Source organism: Cyprinus carpio, chromosome A8 (genome assembly GCF_018340385.1).
Source record: "Cyprinus carpio isolate SPL01 chromosome A8, ASM1834038v1, whole genome shotgun sequence".
NCBI lineage: Eukaryota > Metazoa > Chordata > Actinopteri > Cypriniformes > Cyprinidae > Cyprinus > Cyprinus carpio.
Window position 1 is genome coordinate 25,463,200 of NC_056579.1, and position 21,168 is coordinate 25,484,367.

At 39.7% G+C, this 21,168-nt stretch overlaps 1 protein-coding gene across 1 annotated transcript; it reads right to left on the reverse strand.

Moving 5' to 3' along the window:
- Positions 1-20,521, reverse strand: zgc:171572 (protein bicaudal D homolog 2). Its single transcript, XM_019105581.2, is given in 9 exon segments — positions 1-1,193; positions 5,315-5,466; positions 5,758-6,513; positions 8,032-8,307; positions 9,694-9,990; positions 11,464-11,619; positions 11,832-11,984; positions 14,559-14,771; positions 19,951-20,521. Coding segments are annotated over 9 exon segments (2,544 nt in total). The 5' UTR covers positions 20,155-20,521; the 3' UTR covers positions 1-856.
- Positions 20,522-21,168: the final 647 nt, after the last annotated feature.

A 21,168-nucleotide genomic window follows, 5' to 3' on the forward strand; every position in this document is an offset into this window, starting at 1 on the left:
TTTTGATTCTTTTGTTTGAAATGAGACGGCCACACTATTTAGAGCACAGAAACAACAGATAAGGCCTCTCTAATGTTTCATCTGCAATGGAAAGTTGACAGCATGAAGCAAGCCCTTCACCATGACTTCACCGTGTAAAGCCGTGTGTGCTCAAGTAAACGTAATCGAGTCTAAGACATATTAAAGCTGTCAGTTCTGCAGCCAGACATCTAATGAAAAAGCAAGTCAGAAGCCCACTGGCTTCGTGGCGCATACTGATTTATGAACTCGCGTCGTTCCCGCCTGCCTCACGAGTGACATCGTTAAAACAAAACACACACTCTCCAACCCGTCGATTTTCATTTTATGTTATTTCTATTTTCTTGCAAAAACAAAACAAAAATGGCATACTTCTATGAGTTTTCCTGCACATCAACGAGGCAGGGAGGAGGTTTGCATATTTAGTTTGGTCGGGCATGTACACACGAGTCACCTGATTGGACGGGCTGCTGATTTCAGAGGCAGGAGAGAGATGGACAGAGGACAAGGGCGAATGGCTATTGACTTGTGACCACAATTCAACAATCCTATGGCTAGCACTCTCATTCACGTCTAATCTAGAAACACTGCCTTGAGCTGTAAAATTGTGCAACTAGGTTTGGTGCCGCTAGCAGAAACACTTCACCTTTAAGAACCTATAAGACTAAACGTTATCTCATTCTGCCCTTAGCTAGCACTACAACATGCACGTGGCTACGAGGATGCTAGCAGGCATGACCATATTTAGCCCTAAACACACGGATATGGGTTAGCACACAGCAAGCAAGAGAGAGCGAGAGTGGAGCTTTGTACAACGGCTGACGAGGCTCGCGCAGCTTCAGTCGCAGTAGATCTTGTACTTCTCGCTGCAGAACACCACCGGCGTTCCCAGGAGGCCGTTGGGCTCGGCTCGACCCCCGCAGGTGGCGGCGGCAGGGTGACTTACGTGGGAGTGGGTGGGCTTCCCACGTGAGGAGGCGGTGGTCTTGGAGCGGCCGCTGGCTCCGCCGGGTCGGTTCAGCTGGGGGTCAAACTCCAGGTCCTCCAGGCGCTGGGTGAGCGCCAGCTTCTGCTGGATGGCCATACGGAGGAGGGAGTTCAGTGTCTTCTTCTCATCCTCCGCAGCAGCCAGCTGCCTCTGCATCTCATCCAACTGAGTCACGTACTCGTCACAGCTGAGAGACACAGAGGGGGTTGGGATATATTAGTACTACAAAAAACATACTCCATAAGGCCCTGGATTTAAGATGTGCTTTTGTAGATCGGATCACGTGGACAACACTAAATACAGGTGTGAACGGGGTCTGACTGCAGACTGCTTTTGTCATGTAACTGTCGAATCGGCCACTGAAGACCCCTCTCTGCACCTACTGACCTAATTCTTACAGATCACAGGACGTGTTCCTAAAGCACACTAACAAGACAGGATTTAAACTTTGCCAGCTGAAATTGTAAATCTGGTTTGAAGCTAAAAAACAAAATGTTCTTGTGCCATTCCTGATTCTAACGCAAACCCTCAGCATTTGGCGTAGTTTTGCTGCTTTGTGTTCACTCCCTTCATTAACCATGGTTTTATTATAGTACACGTGTACTAACCATGGTTTATAGCATATTGATTACCATTTGTATAACCAGAGTCTTACTACAAAATACCACGGTTAAACTATGTTCAGTGTAGCAAAACCATGGTTAATTTGGTCAAATGGTCAAAAGAGATGGATCAAAACAGCAGCTGTTTGTGATCCGGCTGATCAAAACACATTTTAATACCAGGTTTCAACACCACTTATAAATTGGCAAATGAAAATTTTGATAAAACTGTCCGTTAAGTAATAGAAAGCCAAGACTCTCAATCTGCCTCAACCCTCTAGTACGAAGATATATGCACCTGATCAAATTAACCCTTTCATACATGAGGTTTATAAAGTAGATGGTCCTGACACTCAAATGGGAAATACAACCACTGCTCATTAGGCCATTTTTAGGGATCTTTAAATAAAATAAGACGTTGTCTCACATGTGTCATTTAAACAGATGGTAATGTTAATGGAGTGTTGAATGGTCAGGAGATGAAAGCATTCACAGCTGATGGAAGGGACAGAACGATTACAGAGCCACACCTTCCCGAACCTGCACTTACATCTCTACACCTCGAAGCACAGTGCGTGTCCGCGCACGCTCAACACCACCCAATACACCATAATCACTACACAACACGCCACTACCACCCTACAGTCATCATAAAACACAAATCCTGTGACTTTCTCAAGGGTGTGCTTCTCTAAGGACCAGGCGTGAGAATCTGAAAGATCAAAAATAAAACAGTAGTCTACTTTCTGAAAAGTTCTGGCTCTAAAATTGCATTTAATTCTAACGTAAACGATCTAGTTTTGTCACATCATGAGAGTAAACTGTGTAAGATTAAAGAACCATGTTATTTGGTGGAAGGATAGTTTTAACTAATAGTAATAGTTTTTTCATTAATCATTAATGAAAACTTGCTGAAATGAGCAGAGCCTCTCAAGTCATGTTACTTGACTGTTACCCATCACTGGTCCATCTGCCTGTTTGTGAAGCATTTCTCACTTTCTCACAGGCATGAACTTTGAACAAACTAGCGCGAGCCCACTAATGTGTGTGCGTCCGAGACAAAGACACAGCGCCTCACAACAGAAATCAGTGCAGCTTCATTAGAGATCGTCCCCTGGGAACCCTCGCCTGTAAACGCAGGGGTCAAAAGAGGCCGGGGGTCACGTGAGAACCCATCTGCGGCTGTATGAGTGTGTGTGAGACTGTTACTGAGAAACACGTCTTGACACACATTCACTTCAGCTGTTTTTCAGCAACGCAGGAATGAACATCATCTCAGAGAAGCACAACAGAGACAAGAGTGTGAAACAAAAAACAGACAAACCAAAGTTACTATGAACCATAAAGAAACAGACTGAGAAGGTGAAAATGTTTAGGAATCACACTCAATAAGTACAGCATATATATATATATATATATATATACACATGCATTTAATTCTTTCTAGTGATTTTGGGGTGCAGTATGACTGAATGGCTTGAGCTGTGATTTCAGAGATGTTTGAGACTGTGGGAAAGACAATTCAGCCCCCCGTCTCACAATCTGCCCTTATTAGCATATTAATACCCCACGGATCAGGCCCAGAGCAGCTGAGAGCCTGTGGCATCATGGTGGGAACAGAGGAAAAACAAACAAGAATAATAACAAGAAAAAGAAGCTTATTTTTGGGACTATTAGGAATTGTTTGAATAGTGATAATTATGCACATTATCAGGCACTTCTCAGTAATATATCACAAGCAAAACTGATATACACATTATCAGGCACTTCTCAGTAATACACACACACACACACACATACATACATACACATACACACACACACACACACACACACACACACACACACACACACACACACACACACACAGGGATGCACATAGGTTTTTCAGGCTGGTTCTCATAGTGTGACCCATAAAATATAACTATAAAAAATAATATTACTAGGGATGCACCGAATTGAAAATTCTTGGCCCTAGCCGAACAAAATGAAACACTGGGCCGAAGGTTGAATACTGTACATGGTTTTTCGATTTTTTTTTTTTCCATTTTGCATTTTTTTTTTTTTTTCTTAGCATTATTTTAATTTAAATAGTGTGATTTTGCTTTCAAAATATTTACTTGACACTGAATTTTTTTTTCCATTCTAGCAGATATTATACCAATAAAGCACAATTAAACTTAAAATTAATAAGTTACTAAAATAATATCTTTTGGCGATCAGATCTCCTTCTTGAATCAGGCAGTCATTTTTTACTCTACAAATAAATGCAGCCTTGCTGAGCAGAACAGACTTCTTTTAAAACATTAGAAAATATTGCAGATCCCAGTCTCTGTGTGAATGTTATAATATTGCAGATCCCAGTCTCTGTGTGAATGTTATAATAAATGTATTAATGGAGCTGTTGAACATTCAGTGCATTATATATATACTTATTATTTTTTTTTTTTTTTTCTTTTTTACTTTTATTTTTATAGAACAACAGTATTTTATAAAATTACAAATAATGCTAAACATTATTAATGATGATAAAAGATTCTTGCGTCTTTTTCTATGTGTCACATGTACATGATCTCCAGCTTTTTATTTCTTGCTTTTTCTCAGCTTGTATTTAGACAGAAGCCAATTTCGGTTGCCGTAAACATTTAGTTGATCTTTATTTTGCTTTTTTTATTTTTTTTTTTTTTTTTTATAAAATTACAAAGTGTGATAATACTATTATATTTTAAAATAAAAAGGGAGTATTAAAAATACAATTATTTTACAGTAAACTTACAAAATAAAATGCTAATATTCACTTTTTATGTGAATTTTCATCTTCAAACTTATCAGCAATTTTTTATGTTATTTTTAATCTTTTAACTTATCAGCAATAAGCAATAATATCAGCAACTTTTTATGTGAATTTTCATCTTCAAACTTATCAGCAATAAGCAATAATAATAGTTTTGATAAAGGGAGTACAATTAGGTTCTATTAAAGTTCAAACTAATTTCTCAGGCCCACATCACATTCATACTCAATATTTTAGGAAGCTTTATTGTAATTTAAACGTTCCACCTGTTTAAAATCAGAGTAATAACAATTATATCGCTCTAAGAGAGCCACATTACAATACTAATATTTTTAGCAAAAAAATGTATATTTCACATTAAGTATATTAATAATTTTGCTTCACACTAAAGTTGTAGGACATGTCTATGATCTACAAACTGTTAAAAGCCTGGATACTACAGGCAAACACTGGTTTTCACGGGGCAAATACAAAGTAGAAATAAGGGCTGTAGAGCCTAGATTTTTGTGAACAGAGGTGCAAGCTTTTAGTATTTGATTTCTTCGGTGTATAATCTGTTCTGCACTAATACTCTCTGACTGCAGGAGAGGAGAGATGATGTTTATATCAGTTTATATCTGCTCCCAGCTCAGTGCTTTACTGTTAAAAGACAAAATATGTAATGTTACTGGTAACCAAACTGAATAGTGAAATACAGTGAAAGCATGATTGTTTTTAGTTATTAGTTCTGTCCTTATATTTTTCATTTTACAGGCAACATACAAAACTCAGGTCCAGTGCCCCATCTATCAAACTGGGCTCTAAATTTAGCAAACACTGTATGAGAACAGAGAAGGTAAAACAGTGTCATAAGGTCAAATAACTGTTGCTAATGTGTGTTTTCATAGATCTGCAGGAGTGTGCGTCTCATACCGCGTGGCAAACATGGCCCTGAGCGAGGAGAAAGTGGCCGCGTCCTCCTTTAGGGCTTTGAGCTCGTTGCGAAGCTTCATCATGGTTTCAGTCACCATGGCCTTTTCGTTCTCATATTTGCTCTTCAGGTTGGCCAGCGCCACCTCAGCGGTCTGAAAAACAACAACAACAAACACACGGGCAATTAGCAGCTTGTTAATGTTAATAATGTCTTAATATCATCATGCCTTAAAACTTTTGGGGTTTTTGTTATTAAAGACAAATAAGCAAGCCCAGCCCAGGTGACAAACAGTAACACAACAGTAACAATGCATTACTTTCCATAAAAACAAAGAGTCAAACACAAACCATAGCTCTGGGGGTCCTGGTGTCATTTTAAATGAATGCAAAGACATGAAGAAACACTAGTTAAGACCCACTAGCAATGAGGGTGAAATGCTAACCTGTTTGTTGGCCTTCAGGACGGTCCTCAGCGTGGCTATCTGCTCCCTCTTGGTGCTGAGGAGTGATTTGAGTTTGAGGATCTCCTCCACGCTGGCCTCCTGGTCTCGGTCCGCCCCGAGACCCAGCTCAAGGGAAGCCATGCGCTGGCGCGAGAGCTCGGTGGTGCGGTCCACCGCTAGCTGCAGGTGTCTGATCTGGTCACGGATGATAGCCACCAGGTTATAGATGTTCATGGGCTCTTTGCGGGGATCAGCCACCGGGGACGGGACGGAGGAGACCGGAGACGAAGCTCCGTCGCTGGGGAAGAGGCCGCGGGTCAGCAGGATGGGAGAGCGGCGGCCGCGACCCTCAGGGCTGCCCCAGCCTGTGTTCTGTGTGCCATTAACGCCAGCCTTACCTTCGCGGTAGTAGTCGAGCATGATGCGGTTCGGCGTTTCGTTGTTGCACATGCACACGTGATGGTAGAGGTTGGCTAGCTCCTCGCTGAAGGTGGCAAGCTCGTCTTGTGCAATGTTTAGGCTGCCCTGGGATTCGCCTGCCACTTCGCTGGCTTGACGGAGCTCTTTCTCCAGCCGTGCCAGCTGCTCGCGGTCGGCTCTGCTGCTGCGCTCCAGAGAAGTGACCTGTGTGCTTAAAGATGCAACCTGGCTCTCCAGCTGTGCCCGCTCCTCCTTATACTGGGACTGACAGGCTGAATGTTCTGCCTTTAACGTTTTGAGCTCCTCCTTCAGTTGACTTGCCTCAGACACAGCGACCTGTGGTATCAAACGAATCAGCGTTAGGGCTGGGATTATAAATCGATCCATCACGATTCGTGGATTAATTCTTCTTGATTCTCTCTCCAATTGATTGAAAGAAGAGCGCTTCTGCATTTGGCTGAGTAATGTAACCATTTAAATGTACTTGCACATCGGCTTTCTTGCTTTGCGCTTCTGCATTTGGCTGAGTATAGATGCAATGTAAACATTTTAGCCCACTGTGCTGTGAAAGGACCTGGAAGCAAGCAGAATACTGCTGTGACTTTAAATTCACATACAGTTAACTACCTCAGAATCGATTCTACTTTAAAATGCCCAATCTCAGACTGACACTACTAATCGATACAATGCCAAGCTGTAACATCACAATGTGAATTTACAGGAAACCTTTTGCAGCATACTAAATGAATCAACTCACACTTACAAATGATTGCAACAGAGTGTGATTACATTTTTAAAGAATCAACTCACACTTACAAATGATTGCAACAGAGTGTGATTACATTTTTAACAAAACCAATATTCACTGGTCTGAAGGAATTTAGTTCATAGAAATAGATATGCGAGCCAGCATTTTCATGAGGAACTGAATCACTTTATTTAATGGATTATGATGAAACAACGTTCAGTGTTAGCATTTCCCTGTAACGTTGATTCATTTTGAGGAATACAGAATCTCTGTTTTGTGATTTGAGTAAAGAGTCTGGTGTCTAATACAAATGTCAATAATGCAGAACAGAGACAAAAGAATATTGGTAGAGGAGATAAACTCTGCATTTTATATAAAACACAAAAGTGTGAATGTTTGTGGAATATTTTAGTCTCCAATCACGAGTTATTATGTCTGTAGTTCAAAGGGCCCTTTTCTTTCAGCCTTGTGCTCAAAAGAAAAACAAAATACATAGTAGGGCTGCACGATTATGACAAAAATCAATTATCGATTATTCCTTTGAAACTGTAATTGCGATTTTTAATTATGATTATCACAATTTACATTGAATGAGGTTTATACCATTGTTTGATGCAACTGCATGCCGTATTTTTATATGAAAATAATCAAGCTGAAAACACTCTTAACTGAAAAACTTTTAGTGCTTAAGCCTCAAATGTCAAATATACATCGGTTTGGTTTCTTCTTTAAATTATAAACAACTAAAAATATGAATGGTATTAGAATGTTATACTAAAACTAAAATTAAAATAATGGGGAAAACCCTTAAGATAACATGTAGAAAGAAAAAACGCATCTTAAGCACGCAGAATAATATAAGTGGACTTTGAACGTTTAATTGCCGCTTTGAACGATTACGTAATTGCGGCATCCACAACTGTAACTGCGATTAGAAATTCGATGAATTGCGCAGCCCTAATACATAGTACACAAAAGAGTCCATTTTTAATTGGATACTTTAGGCATTGAATGAAAATATATTTATCGACTGGTTCACATTCTAAGATTAGATTTTTTTTTCCCTTTACATTTTTAAAAAATATCTAAAAAAAAAAAAAATCCACGTCGTATCCACATTCTAAGATTAGATTTTTTTTCCTTTAAAATCATCCGTTGATGTCCACCTCGTAGTATTCGCTGTCCTCGTGGCTGTCGCGATCTTTCTCGTTGTCCAGAGCGGACTGGCGCTCTTTGCTGGCCTGGAGTTTGCGGACGGCGTTGAGGTTCTCGGTGAGACGGCTGACCTTCTCGTGCTGCTCAGACAGCGCTCCATGAGCCTGCTCCAGCTGCTTCTGAGACTCCTGCAGGCTCGACAGCAGCGTCACCTTCTCCCGCTCCACCTGAATAACACACAAAGACACACGCGACATCAATCTTTTCATTACTACCACATCATCTGTTTGAGCCCAGTGTCATTCTTCACTCAGCTCAGTCGAATGCAGTCCACTCTGATTGCATGAAGGTTGCATTGTTGCAGCGTCAAATGCATGAACTAAAAACCTGACTTCAGTCAACACACCAGGGGAACTCATTTCAGTGAGTTTTGAGTTTTTGCAGGACACATGCATGGTTTATTCTACAGGTTTTGTGAAAGTACATTTAAGACTTTTTAAAGACCTTTTAAAGAACAAGAAAATAAAATGTAATGACTCATTTAAAGATTTCCATTACCCTTTAATTACTTGTGTAAAAAAGACCTGCAGAAACCGGCTGAACATCTGCAGTATCCTTCATTTATAATTCAGTAAAAGCAGGACATGCTGAAACAAGCAGTGGTGTGTGTTGTATGTGTTAGTGTTGTGTGATATGTGTTAAACTTCTGTGTGTTGAGATGGAAAAACCTGTCTATATCACCGATATGAAGTTTGGGCTGGGTACTGTGGTTTGAGGTTAACAATTTAATTGTCTGTGTTGTTCATGCCACTTACAGTGAGTGGAACACAAAACCCAACGGTTGTGCACTGGGGTGATCTTTCATTTTCTTTGTGTTTGAGGCCACATTCAAAGCCTTGGGATTCAACACAGAATGTTATGATGATGTAAAAAGAAACTGATTGTTCACTTTTCAACTTCTCTGATGTCTTAGCTGAAATAAGCTAATTTGTGACATTATTGATGTGAAACCTTTTGCACAAAATGTCTGATTTCACATTCTCAAAGCACGAGCCTTTCATTTGATATTAAAGCAAATTCATTCTCATATGGAGATTTTTTTATGAAGGGGTTTCATGTTACTTAAGAAAATCGCTTGTAATAAAAAATGTATGCAAAAATAAAAGCTGATCACATACGTTTGGGTGTTGTTCACTTGAGGTGCTCGTATGGAAAATCACATCATCTCAGCTGGTTTCAGCTGCTCTTTTATTGAGTCTGGAATGATTTCTTGATTGATCAATAGCAGTGTTCAGCGGTCATGAGGGCTACGTGAGGGTCTGATTACCATAATGGCTAGAAGGTGCTGCTGGCTGCAGCAGCACTCTCATTTTGCTCCTACGGCTTTGCAGACATCTCCGCTGGACACCGCAGCATGCAAGGAGACGACCCATGAAAGGTCAGAGTTCCTAATTTGACTTCCTGACAGATGGCTGCACTGACAGCTCATTGTGTCAGATGCACTAAATGCCACTTCCACTAACAGGATTTACGCAGCCCAGCTGTCAGCCAATCAAACACAGAACTACACACCATGCATCGCACGTTATAAACGCATTCTAACATAGAATTACATGCTGTGGATGTTTTTTGATTTTTTTTATCTCTGAGATGTTGAGCTCATTCAGCAGATTGTCCACGAGGCTGGAGGAAGGGTGGAACAGCTCTCCTTTTTTGGGCGTGGAAACACGGTTGTCTTTGTTGGCGATCTTGTCGAAGCCATTCTCGTAGACGTGGAGGGGTTCGTCGTTGTTGGGCTCGATCGAGGTGTCGTCGCTGAACTTCAGCCCATCGAGGGAGATGCTCAAGGGACTGTGGTACATCGAGTCTCCGATGGTCATGTACTGCGACAACTCCTTTCTTAAGGCGGCCTGGATTAATGGAGCCCAACAAACATCATTAAATCAGACCTCAGGGTGGACTACAGCATACAAACACTTTCAGAAGAAACTGCTAAACTCCGGTGCTGTGGGTGGTTGCCATGGCCTTGATATTTGGTTTCTAGGGTGTTCTGAGTGGGTTTTAGCATGTTGCTAAGCAACTAGAGAGGTGTTCTCGGTGGTTTCAACCATCCTCAAGTCAAGTCCTTCGATGTAAATCTAGGACTGTTTTTCTTGTGTTAACCAAAAACGTCCAAAAGACAGAAAAGTAAATGGCACACAAGTTGTTAGTAGATGCAATGTTTGCATTCAGATGATTCGAAATGTGCCTAAAAATGCAAAGTAGATTTTTTTATAGGGATTTTTTTCCTGATTCCACTTAAGGTCTCCAGTTCCTTTGTGACTGCATTCATGAACGCACCCCACCTCCACAATAACAGGGTCCATACTACAATCATTTCACATCGTCAAGTCCATTTTATTTATATAGCGGTTTACACAGTGTTCATTGACAGTTATACTACTCGAGGTACGTTTAGTATTGTTTAAAAAACTAAGTATATTATGCATATAATATTAAGACTTCATATTTCATAGTATTATCAATTTGACTGCACTGACACTATTGGACAAGAACAAAACTGAACTGAACAAGCACACTATTGCTTTCAGGAGAGCTGCTGATTGCTGAACTTGTGAAATTGATGAACTTTACAGTTATTGAACTGAACTGAATCAACACTGAACTGACTTGAGCTAATGACACTATAGTCTTATTAGAGCTGCTTTATGGCATTATGTTGATTTGCCTCATAATTGAGGCAAATATAAAGTTTGCATCATTAATTGTTACTTTTCCCCATTTATTACAGTGAAGCTTCTTTGAAATAATCCCTATTGTATAAAGAGCTATAAATAAAGATGACCTGACTAGTGATGCAGCAAAATATTTTTTTTTACCAAAACACAAACATTTAAGCTGCACACAAGGCAATAACTTTTTAATGATATAACTAGGTTTCTACAGATTTAATCAAACATATATTAAATAATGAAGACGACAGGTTAAGAGCAAATATAATGAATGTGTAATATACTGCATACATTTTGAAAATATATCATATCAAGATTTTTTTTCTAGTTGATTAACGAGTTTGTAGTCATTGAGATGACTTCCTGAGGTAAAAGTAACAATGTGTCAAATTATTTATAACTCCCTCCAACACAGATTTTTTTTTCTAGTTGATTAACGAGTTTGTAGTCATTGACAAGTCTCTCCAGCCTATGAATACTTTTGACTGATTCGGTGACAATATAAGAAAGACAGTATTTATTTATATTAATGGAACCTGTTCTCGATTTCCAGCTTAACCTTAATATAACATCTATAATAATACTTAGCTGTAAATAATAATAATAATAATGATATTAACAACATAAAAAGGAAAGAAAATCATCTCTTGCCTTCTGCTCCCTCTCAGTCTTGATGGTTTCCAGCGCCTCCCCAAGCTGTCTCTCAGCGATCTCCTTCAGACGGATGGCATCTTCCAACTGGCTGTTCAGAAACTGGGTGTCTTCCTCCAGACGACGGATTTCATGTTTCAGACCCTCAAACTCAACCTACATACTACGGACTTATTGTTTCATACACTCAGACTCACACTAAAAGATAAAAACACACACACACACACACACACACACACACACACACACACACACACACACACACACACACTGTGAGTAATGCCACATCTCCACTGTCTCCAGCAGAAACTGCACTGATGGAACTGAGATTTAATTCGAAGGCTGATGGCTCAGCAGCTGAAAGTCACCTGGCTCTGTTTTAAGACAGAAACATGCTTCTGCAGGGTGATGTTCTCCTCCTCGAGCTCGCTGTAGTCCTGCAGCAGACGAGCCTCTCTGAACTTGAACTCCTTGATGTCGTCGCGCAGGCGAGACCTCTGCAGCTCCACCATCTGACTGCTCTGTAAGACAGCAGAGATGTTGGTCTCTTAGATTTAATCTCTTAATTTTTTTGCAGATTGCTAGAACTGTTATTTTCTGTGTGAATATACTGTAAAATGTAATTTATTTCTGTGATGTGCAGCTGTATTTTCAGCCAGTCTTCAGCGTCACATGATCTTCAGAAATCATTCTAATATGATGATTTGCTGCTCAAGAAACATTTCTGATTATTATCAATGTTGAAAAGTTATATTTTTGTGGAAACTGTGATATATTTGTTTTCAGGATTCTTTGGTGAATAGAAAGAACAGCATATGTGTGTCCCTGGAGCACAAAAGCAGTCATAAGTCGCAGAGGTATATTTGTAGCAATAACCAAAAATACATTGTATGGGTCAAAATTACCAATATTTCTTTAATGGCAAAAATCATTAGGATATTACGTAAATATCATGTTCCGTGAGATATTTTGTACATCTCCTGCCGTAAATATATATATATAAAAAATGTAGAAATTTAAAGGTGATTTTCTCAATGTTCTGATTTGTTTGCACCCTCAGATTCTAGATTTTCAAATAGTTGTATCTCGGCCAAATATTGTCCTCCTAACAAACCAGACATCAATGCAAAGCTTAGCCTATTTATTCAGATGATGTATAAATCTCAATTTCAAAAATTGACCCTTACGACTGGTTTTGTGGTCCAGGGTCACATATTTGAACTAGCAATTTCTGTAACATTAAAAATGTCTTTACGTTCCCTTTTGATCCATTTAAATTTGTCTTTGCTGAATTACCATACTCATTTCTTTCAGAAAGTAATCTTCCTCTGAATCAACCCTCTACACACAGGGTTGTGAATGGTTGCATGTCTCGCTCTAATCAACCACACTTTTTTTGTTTGTGCTTGTTTCTTTTTTTTAATCAATCTGTATATATCCGTCTCTATCTCTCCGTCTTTGCCCCATCTGCTGAACCACACGCAAAAACTCATTTCACTTCATTAATCCCGTCCAGAGGACTGTGCCACTGAACACACAGTCTCTTTCTTTTCCCAAATCCTCACTCACCTCACACCATCTGTCAATGCTGCAGATACAAATATGCAACAATACAAATAGGTTGAGATGTTAAACGAATTGCGATACAGTTGTGGGTAGGAGTTTATAACCCCCCCTCCCCCATAGTGATTGATTTTGGTTTATTAAGATTGAAATAGGTTGATTTGTGAATGGTCAGCTCGCATATCATTGAAACAACAATTATGAAATTATCATAAACTATATATATAGATCGATTATGATTTTATCATTAATGATATAATGTTTGACAACATTTATCTTATATTTGTCTTTTAAAACTTTGTTTTATGATCTTTTGGTATGAATTTATTTCCTCAAAAATACAGAAAAAATGTAATTTTGTGATATATTATTACAATTTAAAATAATTGTTTTTAAATTTATTATACTTTAAATTCATTTATTTCTGTGATGCAAAGCTGAATTTTTAGGATCATTATCACATGATCCTTTAGAAATCATTCTAATATGATGATTCATTATCAAAGTTGGAAACAGTTCTGCTGCTTAATATTTCTTCAGAACATGTGATACTTTTTTAGGATACTTTGATGAATAAAAAGTAAACAAAAAAAAAAGAAGCTATGTTTTTAAAATATAAATATTTTGTAATAACAATATACACTACTGGTCAGTAATTTGGGGTCAGTAATTTTTTTTTTCTTTCTTTTTTTAAATAAAATCAATACTTTTATTCAGCAAGGATGTGTTAAATTGATAAAAAGTGATAGTAAAGAGAATTTATTATTAGAATATATATTATTAGAATTTTATTTTTTATTTTGAATAAATGCAGTTCTTTTTAACCTTTTATTCATCAAATATATTAGACAGCAGAACTGTTTCCAACACTCATAATAAATCAGAATATTCAAATGATTTCTAAATGATCATGTGATAGACTGGATGTTACATGTGACACTGAAGGCTGGAGTAATGATGCTGAAAATTCAGCTTTGCATCACAGGAATAAATTATTTTTTTTTTTTATTTTTAAAAGTATATTCAAATAGAAAACTATTATTTCAAGTTGTAATAATATTTCACAATATTACTGTTTTTTTCTGTATTTTTGATCAAATAAATGCAGGCTTGATGAGCAGAAGAGACTTCTTTCAAAAACATTAAAAATAGTAATGTTTCCAAACTTTTGGTCTGTACTGTACTTCTTTTCCACCAAGATAGTTCGAGTGCTGGTTCGGAGAAATAGTAATTGTGTCTGGGGCTGGGGGCGGGGTTACCATGACCAACAAGACGAACAGAAACTTTTGACTGACATTTTTTAAATAGCAGCTAAACACGAACATGTTGGATTCGTTGTGTTTGGATGCCGATGTAGGTTTGCAAAGCCATGAACATCAATAGCAGTGCACCACTGCTGATGGTGCGTTTAGGCTGGTTCGGGATGCATCGGCGCTGCACGGACCGGTCGGTGTGCCGCGGGAGTGACTGGACAGCAGACGACTCTCTTTATGCTTCTGGATCACTTCCAGGGCTCGAGTGCTCAGACTGACCTCTCGGAGCTCCTGAGTGATGGTGGCGAGCCGATCGTTCTCTGACTGGACGTTGGTCAGGATGTTACGTGCTTGTCGCAGCTCAGACTGCAGCTCTTGCATGCGCTGCTCGTAATACGCCTCCTTACATGCCGACTCCTGGATGAGCGACTCCTCGCGGCTCTCGCCGTCAGCCGCCACCTTCCTGTGGTTGGAGTGGGCCTGTCCGAACGCCTGTGTAATGGAAGGAGGATACAAAGATTAGAGAAAACAAGCGCTATACCATGCAAACACTACATATAGAACCACTTCAGCACCAAGTCAAGTAACCTTTATTTTCATAGCGCTTTATAAAATACAGACTGTTTCAAAGCAGCTTCACATTAATAAACAGGACAATAGCACAATCTTTGATGCAAACTTCATCAAATATGAGACAAATCCAAATGTGACAAAACATTCCTTAGATTTAGAACTTAAGTCTGAATGTAAGGATTAAAGGGTTACTCCACCCCAAAATGAAAATATTGTCATTAATCACTTACCCCCATGTCATTCCAAACCCTTAAAAGCTTTGTTCATCTTCAGAACACAATTTAAGATATTCTGGATGAAAACAGGGAGGCTTGAGACTGTCCCATAGACTGCCAAATAAATAGCAGTGTCAAGATCCAGGAAAGTATGAAAAGCATCGTCAGAATAGTCCATCTGCCATCGAAGAAAACTAAAATAACGACTTTATTTAACAATTCCTCTCCTCTGTCTCTCCAAATCAGCGTAGTGCCATTTTGACAAATATGACACAGAGGAGAGAAATTGTTGAATAAAGTCGTTATTTTTGTTTTCTTTGTGTACAAAAAGTATTCTCCTCTCTTCATAACGTTACAGTTGAATCACTGATGACAGATGGACTATTCTGATGATGCTTTTCATACTTTCCTGGACCTTGACACTGCTATTTATTTGGCAGTCTGTGGGACAGTCTCAAGCCTCCCGGTTTTCATCCAGAATATCTTAAATTGTGTTCCGAAGATGAACGAAGCTTTTACGGGTTTGGAAAGGACATGAGGGTAAGTTATCAAGAAAAATTTTCATTTTGGGATGGAGTATCCCTTTAAGGAGTAACCCTTTAAGAGTAACCACTTTTAGGATCAGTTTACAATAAGAAAGACTGGAGTCTCAGCTCTTTTAGGGGGTACTTGGAGAAGTGTACATGCAGAACATTCCAGAATTCAGGTTTGAGAACTCTCTCAAACCTTTTATTTTATGAGGGTGTGAAAGTGCAATCTATTTTTGGGTTGATTGATCTCTGGTAGATATATAGGAAGCTGAAATTTGCACACATTTAAATCTCTACGGCAGCTTTCTGCTGTAAAATTTTTTGAGTTTGAGATACTGGTGGTTACAGAGCTAGAAAAAATCTAGAGTAAAGGTATTGAGAAATGAAGAAAAATAAAACTCCCATCATCATCAACATCATCATCACTGTAGTATTTCTTGTACATTTCATTCATGCTTATTTAAGTTTTTAAAAATAACAGAATTTTTAAATTCTAACACTGTATCCTAACCAGAGCAACAAGGCGATTTTTCCTGGAGAAGTCAATCACAGCACTTCACAAAAACCATCTAATCAGTATTAATGATCAACAATGTGTTCTTCAGTATTAACTGTAATGTTCATCTAAAATATATTCCCGTATTAATTAGGGGTGTAACGGTTCAGATTGCTCATGGTTCAGTTCCGTACGGTTCACGGATCTAGGGTCAGGGTTCGGTTCAGTTCGGTTTGGTTCGGTATGTGCTATGTTCAGGGAATAATGGTCAAATAAAAATAAATAAAATAATAACAAATCATCAAACTAAATGCAACAACACAAAAACAACAGAGCAAAGATATAAATAAAATAATGTTTTCAGGTATTTAACAGTAATTTTAAGGCCCAGAAATTTTGAAGTAAACAAATGTAAAATAACATATATCATATTGCATATTTCACTGTATAAATTAAAGATCAATCCTTGTTGAAGTTACAAAAGCCATTCAATCAAGAGCAGTGAGTGATTTCCTTGTCTTTTGTTGTTTAACATTAAAAACACAGACAGCAGGAATAGACTGCTGTTTCTTTAAAGTCGGTATGAAACAGAAGTTTTCTTAGTCTTATTTTTAATAACAAAGAAAAAAATCATGAAATAAAATTAAGTAAAATAAGATTTCTTATATTATTATATTATATGTCTCTCATTCTTTTTTTCTTTTGTTTTGTTGCTTTGTAGGGCTATATTTTTTAAAACTGGGAAATTAATTTGTACTGCTCGGTAATTTCGAAATCTACCCAAAAAGAGAAAGAATCATAATGAGATTGTGAATCATTTGTGAGGAGATATTTTTGCCACATCTCCCAACCCAAGTTCTCCCGAGGTTAGGGCGGTTTAACACTATTTACCGTGTGATGGTAGACATGTGTCCACTAGTCGAGATTCTGCTAGACCTGCATCATTTATACACCGCTGGAGGTGTTTGTGCAGCTTCTTTATGTCACAGCAAAACCAATACAATGAGGAGTAGCTGAAGAAAATCCCCCAAAAGAAAGATGTTGTTATGAAGGGAGATGTTAGACAGAACATGGTGTTTCTATGGAGTTTATGGCCTTATGTTCACACAGCAGCAGAATACGGTTGTCAGTCCTGTGTTTGAGTCCTTAATTCGGTTACGTTCACACACAGTGTGGTTATTTTCAGGCGTGACAACCGCATCCTTTAACCGAACTCACACCCATAAATTTTCAGGACTCACAACTGCATTCTCTGAAACCCTGCGCTGTGTGAACAGAACAGGACTGGACGACTGGTTCTCTGTCACGCCATACAGTGCAAGAGAGAGCCGCTCTGCTGCACAAACACGTGTTTACCGTGTGCTTCGGTCACTGTTGCTATGGTTACTGGTAGGGAACATGGGCTTGACTCGCGCTGCACGTTCATACAGACAGTATTCGAGACGCTACTGTAAGCTGCTGTGTGAACGGGACATTTCGAGACTCACAGCTGTAAGTACATGCGGTTGTCAATCCCAAAAACTGACAGTGTGAACGCAGCCTATGTGGATTATGGCCTCCTAGTGATGTCACAACGGTTGCCACATGATAGTATTCAACTAATTTCCATCAAAGGTGTGTGTACGTCAACTATTTTACAACAGCTTCAATCTGTTTTTACTTTGACTGTTTGGAGGTTTTAGGTTTGAACTCGTGTTTAATCTCTTGCTCTTTGTCCATCGAGTTCTAAATAAAAACAGACAATCATCAAATAAGAGGAAGTACATTCGTAAAGTGTTCCAAAACCAAAAATAGGATTTTCAGGATTTTTCATTTGAGATTCTTTTAAATTTATTAATACTTAGTATTTGAATTTCAAGATTAAACATACTGCAGTATATACTGTAACGCTGATAGAAGTCACTGTGCTGCTGTGGATGCACATACAGTCTCTAAAGCTGGCTCTGTACAGTGTTACCCAGAATAGCTGAACCGCTCCAAAACAAACCTCCCACAAACTGTGGGGTGATAAGCTTGTTGTTTTGTGGGACATGTTCTATAGAAAGGGGAGATATTGTGTTTTATAAACACGATGACTAATTTAGCCGATTTATTTTCATTGTGGCACTCTAGAGACGGATAAAGAGCTTGACTGTTTGAAAGAGGATGAAGAGCTCTTTGTTGGCTGAAGTGTTGTTGTTTTGTTATGGTGTGGGGTGGGATGTGCTGTCTGGTGCAAGAGTGCGCTGCGTCGAAGAGCAGCAACTGACAGGTTTGAAAGGATCTTTTATCTTTTGTATTTGGTGGGAAAACTGGCTGGCCAAGCGCAGCACTGCCAGCGTAAGAAACAAAGGGCTGTTAATCTTTAAGAAGACCTCTTAAATCATCGCACTGCTGAGTTGCTTATAGGGTGGGAAAACTGGCTGGCCAAGCGCAGCACTGCCAGCGTCGAAAGATAGGGGTACAACCCTGCATGTCGGCTGTAATCTTTAACAGACCATTAAATCATCTCACTGCTGAGTTATGCTGTTTTGTGGTCAAGAGGAAGTTACCAAATACTAATTATTCAAGTCTTTTAAATAATAAACCATAACTGTCATATACATGTTCACAAGTGGGTTGTGTTTACGGTTGACATGAACACAGGCACATTGTGAAGCTCACTTCTGACACCAGCTACACAGCAGACTCGTTATCTTCTGTCCAGATGAGGCGAAGCACTTGATTTTGACCGTCTGTCCAATTGGACAGCATTATTCTTATTAGTCACAGTCATCGCAAACAGTGCAGAGTAACATATTTGATTGACACCTGCACATCCACATCTCATCTGCCCTGATCCTGATAATCTAAGGTGGGTTTTTGTTTTTTTTCACCCAAGCATCACAACAGTAACTTCCAGGTAATGTTCTTCTCAGTCAGCACACTGCCAGAGCTGATTTACCAGTGTTTTCAAACAGGTCCTGTTCACAAATGATCACTAAACTGTAAATAGATCATTTTCTTGAAAAGGCCGTATGTTTGAAAGAAAGCTTCTGCACCCAACTAATAACCTTGTTTGTTTAGTTAAACTAACTGACCCTCACAACAACATGCTGTAGGTCACACTGACTCATCAATGACCGGACGGAGCTGGTGAATGGAGACGGAAAGTGTAACCTTCAGAAATGTCAAAAAGGACAGTTACTCAACCTCCAACAACAACAACAAAGAATCAGGAAAGTTCAGACTAGAATCAACTGGTTTTGTTGCTGGTCGACCTCCAGCACTTCCTCATTTCAGCAAACCCCCGAAGCGTCCCATCTCTCCGTGCGTGCCGACACGGTGCTGTGGAAACTCAGTGTGATGAGAGACAGAGGTCTGTTTATCTATTTCCATCTCATTCCTCTTCAGGCGGGGACAGAGGCTCCCGCAAAAATTCAAAACCAAGCCCGTCTGATTTCACAATCACTCCTGAGCTGAAAGAATTACAGCACACCAGTTAAACCACTGATGACCTGTGGGAAATAATAATAATGGTGTGACAGAAGAATAATGAGTGACATCCACTACAGCTGCTACACAATAAAACTCAGGCAGCACTTTGACCACGACTGGTTACAGACTAACAACATAATGACCCTCAACTATTCATTCGCTTCAGTCCTGATCAAGCAAATATTAAATCACTACAAAGCTAGAAGCAGAATCAAATGTATGAATTTATGCTCCATCAGAAAACATTTTATTCTTCCCAATCCATTCATAACAACCGCCGCGCGCACAGAATTGTGGGACATCATAGTGATACATTTCTGAAAAGGGAATCGTCGGATTCGCAGTATTTCCCACAAACTGCACCATGTTCAGAAACAGCACAAGGTCATCCGTGAACGCACCTCTCGCAGCTGCTCCAGCTCCTGGCGCACGCTCTCGTGCTCCGCCTCCAGCTCGTCGTACTGCTGCTTCAGCCGCTGCTTCTCCTCCAGCACCGCGAGCCCGTACTCCGCCGCCTGCATCTTCTCCCGCGTGGTCTCGGCCAGCTCCCGGGACAGCCGCTGCACCTCCGCCCGCGTCAGGTCGCGCTGCTGCTCCGCGGACATCTTTAACGGCGGACGCTTTCAGACTCTTGTGCGCGCGTGCAGCATGACCGCGCTCTTGTCCGCCTCCGCCGGTATACTGCTGCTCGTGCGGTTCCGTCTGTCCAGGGGTAGAGGAGCTGGTGCTTTACTCCATGCCCGCGGATCCTCCGCCTCCTCTCCGCTCCTCCTCAATAACACGGAGAGCAGAAGAAGAGGCTGGAGCTTAGCGAAGGCTCTGACAGAACGGGCTTTCCTTGGAGTGAGGAGAGGCTTCTTGTGGGAGATGTAGTTTAGTCCAACGCCTTTTGTAATGTCAGAAATGGGGCAATAACTCGTCTCCCATGATTCACTGTGTTAGACGGTGTGGATACCGGAAGCTCGTGCGAACCGGCTCCCTGCGTGTGACGTGGAGGTCCCGTTGAGTTCAGTGAACATCTCTAATCTATTATTATTATTATTATTGCGGTTATTAACCTGCGGAGGGCTGTGCTACAGACTTGATAAATAGCTCAAATGATGTGGCTTATTCGGTTAAAGTGAAGTGTCATAAAAAAATAAAAAGACGTTCGTTTATAACCATGCACTCATAAAAGGCCCTTCCAGCACAAACACGCCTCGAAAAACGAACAAAGGTTATTACTGCTTCAGATCTAACAGGAAATGAAGCTTGAAACTCTAGCTGTTCCCTGACTTAAAAAAAGCAGCATATATTCCTGTGATATACCGGAGACTGCAGTGTCAGGACCGCATTTATTCTTTCGTGACAGCGCCACCTAACTATTCCAACAGAGACCTGCTTCACACATCACACAGATGCGAAGACTAGAGCCATCGAAACCTTTTTTAAACGTATTTTAAATTAGTTTTATGGTTTATTGCACATCATAAAGTGGGTCACACATCAGACGTGCTCTTGCACATAAACATATATATAGCTACAGGGGCTGGAAAATGAAACTGAAATACTGGTTTTAAATCACAATAATTTATCAGGATGGTGTAGGGCCTCCCAGCATCAGCTGTTCTTGGGAATGA